Source organism: Lontra canadensis, unplaced genomic scaffold, assembly GCF_010015895.1.
Source record: "Lontra canadensis isolate GAN:19392208 unplaced genomic scaffold, GSC_riverotter_1.0 scaffold9, whole genome shotgun sequence".
Classification (NCBI taxonomy): domain Eukaryota; kingdom Metazoa; phylum Chordata; class Mammalia; order Carnivora; family Mustelidae; genus Lontra; species Lontra canadensis.
The window spans coordinates 11,636,882-11,649,152 of NW_022631003.1; the positions used below are offsets into that span (position 1 = coordinate 11,636,882).

At 41.5% G+C, this 12,271-nt stretch overlaps 1 protein-coding gene and 1 long non-coding RNA gene across 3 annotated transcripts in view; both read right to left on the reverse strand.

Moving 5' to 3' along the window:
* The window catches only part of RAB3IP (RAB3A interacting protein), a 44,393-nt gene extending 40,816 nt beyond the window's left edge, over positions 1 to 3,577 (reverse strand). Inside the window, exons 1-2 of one of the 2 annotated variants that reach the window (XM_032854833.1) lie at positions 3,378 to 3,577; positions 2,544 to 2,682 (exon numbers count right to left, since the gene is read on the reverse strand). In XM_032854833.1, coding sequence (XP_032710724.1) covers positions 2,544 to 2,554 — 11 coding nt within the window. In that variant the 5' untranslated portion in view covers positions 2,555 to 2,682; positions 3,378 to 3,577. The remainder of the gene's footprint in view (positions 1 to 2,543; positions 2,683 to 3,377) is intronic. The other variant, XM_032854834.1, reaches the window with a different exon arrangement.
* A 6,572-nt stretch (positions 3,578 to 10,149) lies between these two features.
* Positions 10,150 to 11,845, reverse strand: LOC116866121. The gene is made up of 3 exons (XR_004382336.1): positions 11,829 to 11,845; positions 11,547 to 11,695; positions 10,150 to 10,189 (listed from the first exon to the last, which is right to left on the reverse strand). It is a non-coding gene; the product is annotated as an uncharacterized LOC116866121 (long non-coding RNA).
* Positions 11,846 to 12,271: the final 426 nt, after the last annotated feature.

Genomic DNA, 12,271 nt, shown 5'->3' on the forward strand with positions numbered 1-12,271 from the left:
ATATCCTGGAAGTTTTCCCTCATTTCCTCAACACGCAGTATCTCTACCAACGACTCATCCTTCCTCCCCACTCTCCAACTATTCTAACGCTTTGTCTTATTTGGCATGCATTAAAACTACAACACATATGTGACATATATGTTCTGAATTTTGAAAACCTTGGGGCGCCTAGGTGGCTCAGTGGGTTAAGCCTCTGCCTTCGGCTCAGGTCATGATCTCAGGGTCCTGGGATTGAGCCCCGCATTGGGCTCTCTGCTCAGCAAGGAGCCTGCTTACCCCTGTCTCTTCCTGCCTCTCTGCCTACTTGTGATCTGTCAAATAAATAAATAAAATCTTTAAAAATAAATAAATAAAATTAAAAAATAAATAAATTTTGAGAGCCTTATAAAAGATACGGGAATGATTGTAAGGCCTGCCTTCCAGATTCCATGAATACTTTCCTTCAACCACCCCCCCCCACTGTGACTTGCAGAGTAGATGCTCAATGAATATTTGATTTGAAAATCTCTGGTGACACATAAAGAATTACTTATTATATTAAGTATCTCATAAAAGCTTAATTAAAAACAATTCGGCATTACAACCTACACATGAAACAGTAGAGTGCAGTGGCGAAGAGCAAGGCCATTAAAAACAAACTGCCTGACTTTTCTAATCTAGTCATGTTGCTTAATTTGCTGTGCGATCTTAAAGCAAGCTACATAACCTTTCAGTGTCTTAATGTTCTCAACTATAAAATGGGATAAAGCATTAGCTAACTCCGAAATCACTGTCAGAGTATATGACTTGGGATAGTGCTTAGAGCAGAACCTGCCACGTGGTAAGCTATAAGCTCAAAAGTAGGAGTAGTAGTAGTGGTATCACCGTCACCAGAAAACCTGGATACTTTTTACCCAGAAATACAGATGACAATAACACCTTTCTTCTGCAGTCACCCTTTAATTACAATGTTCTTCTACAGAAGATGTAGAAAGGAATAGAGGGAGCAAGCATGTGAGGAGTTCCATTCTGGGCAGCCAACTCAGTTTTCAATCCTGGCTTGGCTCTGCCATTAATCATCTATATGATCACTGACAACTAAGTAACCAGAGGCAAGGTATTCTACCTCTCTGAATCTCAATTTCCAGATCTATAGCTGTGGTAATACCACTTATATCCCAGCATGTCCTGAGGACCAAAAGAATCAAAGTACCTAGAGCAACAAAGTATAGACCAGTTACCAAGTTAGTATTTGTTCCTTTCCCCCAATGGAGTATCTCATTTAATTCTCATCCCACCACTATGATTTTCATATTAGTTTGAACCATGTTAAAAAACAGTTGAAAACTGGCAGTCACGTGGTTTGACCTAATACTCTATCCGCTTACAAATGGAGAAAATAAGCTCTGAGAGGTTCAACGATTTACTCAAGGTCACACGCACAGTAAGTAACAGAGCTAAAACTTTAAAACCGATTAATAATTTTTCATATTGCTAGGTAACTAATTGGTTCAGTCAGTCCTGCTCAGAAAAGAAAATAAAAGGTGCACTAACTACAATAATACATGCAAACTGTCACCTCCAAGTTTTTGCTCCACCATATAAAGAATTGATTGGGCCGGACCTAGATTTCTAAGAAACCTTCCACTGTAAAAATTATTTGTGGAATGTCTGTGTATGTGCTGTGGGGAATTGAGGGTTTAGAGAAAATTCAAGGAAAAAATATTAAAGGAAGCATATGCATAACTATACTAATTCAAAAAGTAAAAGTGTATCTAATTAGAAAACCCACAAGTGGCCAAATAGCAACTATCCATCCTAGGAAAAGGTGTGAGGTATTCAATACCACAGTTGAATTGTTTGCCAAACACATAAGGAGGAGTTATAGTAAAGTATCCACTTTGGTTAATAAATGTACAGACTAATATATTACATATATGTGTGTGTGTATAAGTATATATATTATATACATATTTATATATATAGTGTAAGAAATACACTATTGTAGTAAAATTGTAGAACTGTTTAACTTCTTTAAATTCCACAAGGGTTTTAGGATTAGATCACATAAACCACAGTTGGGATTCAGTGTCTGTCGGAACATGAAAAGTTCCATCCAAATGCGCAGGACTGGTAAATAAATAACAAATATTAACAGAACAAGGCCCCATAAAACTGGTGGAATATTTAACAGTATCAAATATTTACTGTGATCGGTCTACAAATCTATTCTGCCTCTTTTCTCCTTGATTTGTCATTCACTGTTTTAAAGAAACCGTGAAAATAATAAGGAACAAAATAATGAGGATAATGAACAGAACTGGGTCTTTCAATCGATTTACAATGGAACAGTTTTGTTTTAATCCGCTTATCGGTCTTCTCCAATTATGTAATCATTCCACGGCAAAAGATTACACGGCTTTTTTCCCCACACTGAAAGGAGTTGGAGGGGGAAACACAAGAGTGTGGAACAGGTAGCCTCGGAATATGCTGTATTTCGACGAAACTAAATTGCTTCTCAGGGATCAGTATTAACTCAGCATTCTTAATTTTGCAGACCTTACCCTTTAGCCATTACAGATTTGTTTTCTTAGTCCCATAACAACTGGCAACTCTTCACGTGGGGCAGATTCCACCTAACATCATCACTTCTAGAGTCCATTAGAGCTGGCTGGTCCCCGGGCAGTCGCAGAGTTGTCAACGCTGGAAGGGCAGTGTAATTACAATTACGTCGGTGCAGCTCGTCTCAATTCCCCGAAACAAAAGTCAGGCCGAAATGCGCTGCCGCCTAAGGTGCGACTCCCGGCGCTTGCTCTGGCCCCCCAAGTTTCGCCGAAACCTGCCAAGTGTGACCTCTACGTCTCGGCCCGGAGCCTCGCTTGTCCTTTACTAAGACTCCAGGTCCAAGTCTACTGATTCGCTCCACTCCAGGTCCCGCGCAGCGCCGGACTCCACACTTGTTCGGGAACTCTCTTACAACCACCCCCCACCACCACCACCCCGCGGCCGCGGGCCCCCAGCAGCCAGCCGCGCGCGCCCCGCCGACAGGTAACCGGGATTCGGGTTCACAGCCGCGGGCGCTCGGGACCGCGCAGTTAATGAGTAACGCGCCCGCGTCCGGGGGGCGGGGGAGGAGCCGCCGCCCGACGCCACAGCGGCCCCAGACACCCCGAGGCGCGGAGCCCTCCCGCCGGGGGCCCTAAAGCCCGCGTGCCGAGCCGGGAGAGCGCGCTTCCCGGGTTGGGGGCTGCTGGGCCGGGTCCCCGCGCGCTGTGCCGGCACCTGCACCTGCCACCGCTGCCCCTCCCGGCCGGCTCGCGGGAGGGAGGCGGGCGCGCGGGCGCCGAGGGGGGCGGTGCTCCGCGCCTGGGGCCTCTCCCTCCCGCGGCTGCACTCACCTGACGAAATCACCGCGGTCACTGTCCGCGCTCAGGGGCGCTCTCAGCGCTGTACGGAGCGCGCCCTAAAACAGGAAGAAGAGGAAGAGGACAGCCGGCCGACGCCGCTACACTCAGTCGCGGTGGGCGCACTGCGCTGGGAGCCGCCGAGGGAGCGCGGGACTGCGCCTGCGCTGCGAGCGCGGCCGGGAGCCAGGAGCGGCCCGGCCCGATGGAGAGAAGGCGGAGCCGGGGTCGGGCCGGGGGCGGGGCTGGCGTGGGGCTGGGGTGGGGCCGGCGTGGGGTGGGTGGAGCCGACGCACTCCCGCGCCCCCTGGCGTCAGGCGGGTCTCTTCGCAGGTGCCGGGGCGCGTGCCCCAGGTGCTTCCGCGGGCGGTTGCCCTGGAAACGAGCGCTCGCCTAGCCGGAAGGTGTTTCCCTGGGCTCTACAGGCCGCCTCGAGTTAACTTCGTGTTGGACTGTCCAGGAGTCGGAAAATGAACCTTCGATGTGAGTTGAGGACTGCTAGAACCAACCTGAAACTTGGCGTCCATATATAGCTTACGACGTGTGTGTGTGTGTATGTGTGTGTGTGTGTGTGTGTGTGTGTTTGCGCGCGTGTGCGCGCGCCTGGGAATGGGGGCAGAGGAAGCCTGATAGAACCAGATTCCATCATTTCAGCAGCGGCTTGAGCATTCGAGAATGTCCTTTCTGTACCCGCCTTCTTTCATCTTTTGTGTTAACTTTTTTAATCAGACGTCCACCCCACTTCTCCAGGTAGGAAAAGTGAAAAATACAGAATCGAGGTCCCAAAATCGGATCAAAAAGAGGCGATCACCGTATGTGCCTGTGTTTAGTAAAAGACCTGCAATTTATGTGACAAACATTGAATAGGACCATCATTCTAAATATTGATCACATTTGTTAGAGGCAGTGAAGAAGAGTACATTATGTGTATGACTACAGGAATCAGAATTCCTGGGACTGAAATCAACTATCCCTAGCTGGGTGATTTTGGGCAAGTAGACCTCTAATTTTCCCGATTTTCTCAAAGGTAAGTAGGGATAATAAGCATATCTACCTCACTGAGTCATTGAGAGATTAAATGGTCTAATACATGTAAAACAGTGTACTACCTGATGCAGACTGCCCAATGAATATCAGCTGTTATTATTAATAACATTACTGTGACTTTCCACCCATAATCCAAACAGAAACCTGGAAAGTCATTATTTACTCTTTCATACCCCATTGCCAATAGAGCAAGTCTTATCCATTCTCATTCCCAAGTAATTCTTCAATCTATCCCATTTCCTATTCACTGTCACTAGATAATAACCTTCCTCCATTAATGGACTCCTAACTATTCTCCCTTACCTCCTGTCATTTGTGTCATGTCCTGAATGAATACCATTAGTCATCATTTACTGTGCTCCATCTCTGTGCCTACATGGGAACAAAGAAACCATTATACACGATCCCACCCCAAGAACTGGAACATAGCAAGGGAGACAGGCATAACAGTAACTAGGTGGGGTAAATACATTCAGCATACACCAAACTATCTGGGTTCTCCAGTCTTGTCATACTCTCTCATACATGTCATGTTCACATATGCTACTCCTTTTTCTTAAGTCCTGACCCTCCTCCTTTTCCTTTACCTAATTCCTGCTTATCCTTCATTATTCAGACTAAGCATCAGTTCTGTTGTGAACCCTTCACTGTTGCTTGCCATCCAACCCTATCGCACCGCAATACGGGTCAGTTGCTCTTGCCTGTGCTCCCATAGGACCTTGTCTCTTTCTAGCACTTATCACAAAGAATGATAATTGTAGTTTTGTCTCCTTTCCTAATAACTATGAGCTTCTGGAGAAGAAGCATAAGACCTCACACGTAGTAGGACTGGCTCAATATATGCAGATAAGTAAATGACATACATGCAAATGTACTGTCTTGGTATAAATGTTTAGAAGATGGGCACCTGGGTGGTTCAGTCGGTTAAGCGTCAGCCTTTGGCTCAGGTCGTGATCCCGGAGTCCTGGGATCAAGCCCCCACATTTGGCTCTCTGCTCAGCAGGGAGCCTGCTTCTCCCTCTCCCTCTGCCTGCCACTTTCCCTGCTTGTGCTCTCTCTCTGTCAAATAAATAAATAAAATCTTCAAAAAAATAAATGTTTAGAGGATAGGCCCTTCAGTGTAGGAGTTAAGACATGGACCGTCTACAGGAAATAGTAAACAGTAATGTCATGCCTGAGTCTCAGGCTGATCCATTTACAAATCACCTAGCATCCAAGAGGCCCTTAAAGGTGTACTTAAAGGTGTTTCCTCTCACATTCTTAACCTGTGAGCACAGTTTGAGAATGAGAAGAGTGATATGAGTAGTTACCTATAATAACATTTCATTGTCCTTGCAGCACAGAGACCAAAATACATTACAAAGTGTGAGACACTCAGAATCTCAGCCCGCAAAGTATATAAAGTGTTGTAAGCATCTTAGGTTAGATTGCTCACCCATATTTTAAAGGGACCGACCCTTCACAAACTTTAAAAACGTGATGACAGATTTTGTGGTATGCTTAAATGTGCCTTCTTTCTCTTTCATTAAAAAATAACTTAGACAATTAGTGTCAAATACAACATGTAAATAATATTGTATTTTTTAAAGAAATCTTAAGACTTTCCCATCCATAACTGATGCCAGAAAATGAATAAGATGATTGCAAATATCTAGAAATTTTAAATTGAACAAGTCATTCTATGGTTTTCATCCTTAGTTATGATTTTTTATTGTTTGTTTTCCTCTTTTGTTTATAAAGTCCAGAAAATTTACAGGGTACTTTCCAGTTTCAAACTGACTTCACACTAATTATCTCATGAGTCTTTTACAGAGAACAATTGGACATACTTAGAAGGGTAGTCAGTCTTCCTCTTTACAGATAGGGAAACTGGGCTACCAAACTTAGGGCCTAGGCCTTCAGAATATGGGGTAATATCTTGCAAACAAATGAAGTTAAAACTCTAAAAAGCATACTAGACTTCATGTCCAGTAGTATGATAGACTAAAGAGTGGCCGATTGTCCCACCAAAAGCAACTCAAAATACTAGGTAAAATATATAAAATATCTTATAAAACATTTTGATAAGCTGACAAGAATATAAAATATCTTATAAAACATTTTGATAAGCTGTCATGAATGCCCCTCGAGGGCAAAAAACTTGGTAAAAGCAGGAACCCAGACAGTAAATAATAACAATGCAAAAAAAAAAAAAAGAAGAAGAAGAAGAAGAAGAAGAGGAGGAGGGGTGGGGGAGATGGTTGCGGGGAAATATAAGCCAAAAAATATCTATCATTTCCTTGTCTAGCAAAATAATTATTTCTGAGCCAGTGTTTGTATTCTCATAAAATTTTCCTTTTGCAGCTCTCATACAAAAACAGAACTGCTCTGAAGTGTCTTTTATTAGATCAGTTATGGACAACTCTGCATCTCACGTCCTTTTACTGATGTTGGAAACCGCAAAAAAATCGAAGGCTGAGAGAAAAAGGTTAATGCAAGAGCCTAGACGCTAAAGAGTATGTTTCTCTTCAAAGAGTCACTTTAACAAACTACTTACATAAAGGAAAAGTTTGATAATTGGCTTCAGATCCATATTATCTCACAGACACCTAAATTGTCCTCTATTAAACACATTCTTATTTATTGCTTCTCTCTGCCAGGTACATAAATAATCCACAGTAAGAGAGAAGAGAAGGAGAGGTGAGACACCATGAGAGAACTTCAAGGCTTTCCCACAGTCCCAGGTTCCGATATATCCCTGAAGCTTCCTTCATTCCTACCCATAGGTTCTGTGACAAATCCTTGTATTCTTAAAAGAATCCTCCCATTTTGCTTAGATTTTTAATGGATTGCTATCATCGGCCACCAGAAAATTATCCTGAACAATGTATTTTAATAGAGGGGTTGGCTTCTGTACCAGTTAAAAACTCAAAATAGCAGTAGCTTACACAAAATAAAATGATTTCTCTTATGTAAGTATAGACAGTTCAGGGTTGTTACAGTGGCTCTCTGATAAACACATAAGCTCTCTTTATCATGTGGCTTTATTATCCTGAACATGCAGTTTCTACCTTATGATCCAAAATGGCTGCTGAAGCTTCAGCCATCACATCCTTATTTCCAGCCAGCAGAAAAGAGATAGTGGCAGAAAAGGACACACCCCTCTTATTTAAGAAAACTTGCAGGGGCACCTGGGTAGCTCAGTTGGTTAAGCGTCTGACTCTTGGTTGAAGCTCAGGTCATGATCTCATCAGTCTTGTGATTAAGCCCTGAAACAGACTCCACACTCAGCAAGGAGTCTGCTTGAAATTCTCTCCCCACTGCCCTCCCCCCAATCACTCTTTCTCTCTGACTCTCTAAAATAAATGAATAAATCTTAAAAAAAAAAACCAAAAACTGCAGAACTTGTATACATCACTACACTAACCCCTTATTGGTCAGAAATTAACTATAAGTAGCGCTGAAACATGTCATTTCTATTGAGTAGCCATGTACTCAGCTACAAATCAGTAGTTCTAATACTAAAGAAAATACATGTTAGAGATAACTAGCAGTCTCTGGCTCACCATCTGAGGTCAGACATAGGAGGGGAGAAGTGGTGATGGGATAGAACAAATAGAGCAAAAAATAGAACAAATAGTACAAATAGAACAAAGGCATTATAACGAAAATACACAATGGCTTCAGTGATGGGGAGCCCTGCAGATTAGTGGCACATGGGACAAGAACAGGTAGATAGTGCCTGGAAAGATATGCGAAGATATGTGGCAGCCAGACCCTGGGAGATTATAAACGCCAAACTGAGAAATGTGGCTTCTGGGAGTCAGAAGAGAGTTCCTAAAAGATTTTGGGTTCAAGGTTGAAATGAAAACAGTGGTTTAAGGGCGCCTGGGTGGCTCAGAGGGTTGAGCCTCTGCCTTTGGCTCAGGTCATGATCTCAGGGTCCTGGGATTGAGCCCCACATCGTGCTCTCTGCTCAGCAGGGAGCCTGCTTCCCCTCTCTGCCCGCCTGCTTGTGATCTCTCTCTCTCTCTGTCAAATAAATAAATAAAATCTTAAAAAAAAAAAAGAAAAGAAAACAGTTGTTTAAGAAGAGTAATTTGGTGGCAATGCCTAGAATATACTCAAGGGGGAATGGGAGGCAAGATTAGATAGGAAGCTACTATGAGATAATGAGTGCCTATACTGTAATAAATACAGAAAAGGGGAAACATTTCAAAGGATGAATCTGTTTAATGCAACAAGTGATTAAATATCCTCTTTCTCCCTCCCTCTCTCTCTCTTTTTCATGTTCAGCATCCATTATACCTTTTCAAAATCAGCATAGTGATTTTATTTGGAAAAGTACCCTTTCACCATGTTTAGTCCATATGATTCAAGAACTGAATTCTGCCTCTTTAAGAGTGAGCATATGACCGAGCTTAACCAATCAGGTAAAATGTCGATGGCTACAAGTCATCAGAAAACATCAACAAAGCACACTTTCACACAAGGAAGTGACTTACCTTAGCGTCAAAACCAACAATCCCGCATTTGAAACAAGGGGATCAAGTATATGGGTTGGCAGCAGTGCCTCCAATCAACCTGATTTATTATAAAAGAAAAGGAGGTAAGGCACAGTTGAGAGACGAATGTTCAAACATACTGTATATGTGGGAAGCATTCTGTTGGTGAGGCAAGATGGAAACGGTGCAGTTGAGCAGTCCTGCAACTGCCAGTCTCTTAGAAGGAGAATTTAAAGGATAGTCATGCAGAACATTGGTATCATAAGTTTTTTTTAGGCTGGAACATGGTCCAGGCCACTCCTCAGCACAAACGTTCTGCATGTAGTGTATCTTAGAAAACTTGGAAACCCTCTTCTTCAAAGATGAGTAATCAATCAAAAAGGAACAGGGATGCAAAGATACCATAAGAAAAAAAGGAGGGAACAGGAAAAAAAAAATGCCAAATTAAAATTTTCATTTAAAAACCTTGCCATTGGGCTCCTGGGTGGCTCAGTTGATTAAGCGACTTTGTTTGGCTCAGGTCAAGATCCCAGAGTCACAGGACTGAGTCCCACATCAGACTTCCCGCTTAGTAGGGAGTCTGAGTCTGCTTTCCTCTCTGACCCTCCACCCTTTCATGCTCTCTCTTACTCTCTCTCTCTCAAATAAATAATATTTTAAAAAGTAAATAAAAATTTTTTAAAAAACCTTGCCATTAAGCAAAAGAAAATTTTAACCAAACATATGGTCAAAATCAAGAGCTGGACCCTTAACCGACTGAGCAACCTGAGCACCCCAGAGAAGTTTATTTGAATACAAATGTAATATACAACATTTTTTAACATGCAAACAATATGGCTGTCATGAGCCCTTTTGTAGGACAAGAGTAGAAAATGAGCTTCAGCCAAACAAGAGATGAATTTAGAACCAAAAAAACCCCAAACAAACAAACAAAAAAACACACAAAAAAAACAACTGACCATGATCATTAAATCCATTTAACTGTAGAATTAAATCTAAAATAAGTGTGACATATGTTCCAGGTTCAGGATGGCACTGGTGGGACCTTTAACTTTTAGCTTATACAGCTGAGGCAGAAAGTTGTTTGTGGTGTGCTCTGGTAGAAGTTTGTCCTACTGTTTCTCTACTAAGAACTCTTTTTAAATGTGTTCTGTTATTATAGCACTTTTTACAACAAAACTCTACTTGACCAGTTCCAAACTGTACAAACTGTATGAAGCTCCTCCTCTCAGTGGGTTTTTTATTTCTCTGTGGGATCTCCTCTCTTGCAGTGTCCTGTAAATAAAGATTAAATTCCACCCTTAAAGAAAATAAATTAAATAAGTGTGACAATTATGGTCATAGAACAGAGAGTAAATTATAAATCCTGACAATGTAGCAATGAAACAACCAATAGAAGTTGAGAGAGAAAAGAAATAAGGTGAACACTACAAAAAATATATGATTAGAGAATGGGAGAGGAGGAAGAGGAAATACACTGCTTATTGCTTTGAATAATATCTAAAAATATAGTTATAAGGTTATTAAGATACCCACTGGACCAAATTCAAAATTCAAAAACATGCCTACTAAAGAGTATACATGCCATAGAGTGACAAAAATTTAAACAAGTAATATAAACTAAAAGTATAACAAAAAATTATATGTGGACTAAAATAGAACATAACTTTCATTTCGATTAATACAAAAAGATTAAATTTACCAATTAGTTGAAAAGTTTTCTCAGATGGAATATCAAATCAAATCCCAACCATATGCTCTACATGTAAGATAATGAAAGCAAAGTGCTTTTAGAATGAAAATAAAAGGAGAGATGAAAGTATATTAAGCAAATGAAGCCAATATCAAAATTTTATCTCAGACAAAGCTTAATTAGGGAAAAAGTATTAAATGAGACAAAGACAGGCACTGTACAACAATAAAGCATGAGATAACAAAATTAAGATCTCACACTTATAAATACCTATATACCAAATTGCATAGCATTAAATTTATAAAGAAAAAAACTACAGCAGTTTCAAGGAGGAATCAGCAGGACACATGGTAAATTCACCTCTCATGCAGAACCGGTCAGGTGGTAAAAAATAAGTAAGGATAGAAAAGCCGCCCTAAGTAACATAATTAACAAGGTAGATTTTATATGTTTATAAATTTGCATAAATAGAGAATAAGAATATATCTCCTTTTTATATACTTATGCACTATTCACAAAAATTGACTGTGTATCAAAAGGGCCTCATACAGGCCTTAAGACAGGGGAATGCATGTTTATTCTCTGCCCCACTTTTATACTGTTAGCGTTCTTTATTTCCTTTACATAGCGAATTTCCAGATGTCAAAAAAAAAAAAAGTTTGAAACCCACTGTGACACACACACACTTAACAACGTAAACATATTTATTTTATTTTAAATTTAAGATGCACAGCCCACCTGACAAATGTATGGAATGGAATGTTACAAAGCAACATTCAGGAGGTAACCTAATTGACCCGGGTTAGCTCGAACACAGAAAGCTTTCAAGGGTTCTCTCTACCAGCAAGGAATTTGGGGAGTTTGGCATAAGGATGGGTGTTTAGTCTAGGTGGGGCCCCTGCCATGAAGTGGGGTGGGAGGGAATGCTTCAGTACTCACTCAAGACAAAGGAGAAGTCTGATGCTCCTTGCATCCTTCATCGGGCAAGTTTGTGACCTGAGCTGCTGAAGATTCTTTTCCCGGTGTAAGAATGGAGGTTGTCCTGGTTGTCAACGTATCTTATGCCTGTGCCCTTAACCATTCGCAGGCTGGACAAAGACAAAGCTGTGTACAGTTAGGTTTGTTTTAATGCAGTCAGGTTACATTATAGGAACTAGTTAAAGAGATGTTTTGAGGTCAAGGACTTTGGGGAATTGAAAGAGCCTCAGAGGCCCAACTCACTCAACATGCCAGCCTTAAGAGATTGTGCTTTCTGTCTTATCTGATGAAACACCTGAGGACACTGAGCTTGAAACCAGAGCGGAAAGGAAGGGCTTTTGTGTCAGAAAATGAAGAGCTCGGGCTCAAACCAGGCATGTGAATTGAGCTCGTGGCCACTGGGCATTACAGATATTGAGGTGGTGTTGTACTATTTCGGTCAGCATAAAGTCTAGATTTCCAGAGACACATGTTCTGATGAATATGAACCATATTTTACATTTCTGCAGCTGCTTTTGGCATGCAAACCTCAAGATGTGTTTGAATTACCAAGTAACTCTTCTATCTGTGCAACGTGGTGAAGAGGAGAATTTAATTTCAGAGACCTGAAAAGAAGCTATACTATCAAAAAACGAAAAATTCAATTAGAATTTGAAAAGTGGCCTATGAATCACAAAATTGTCCTG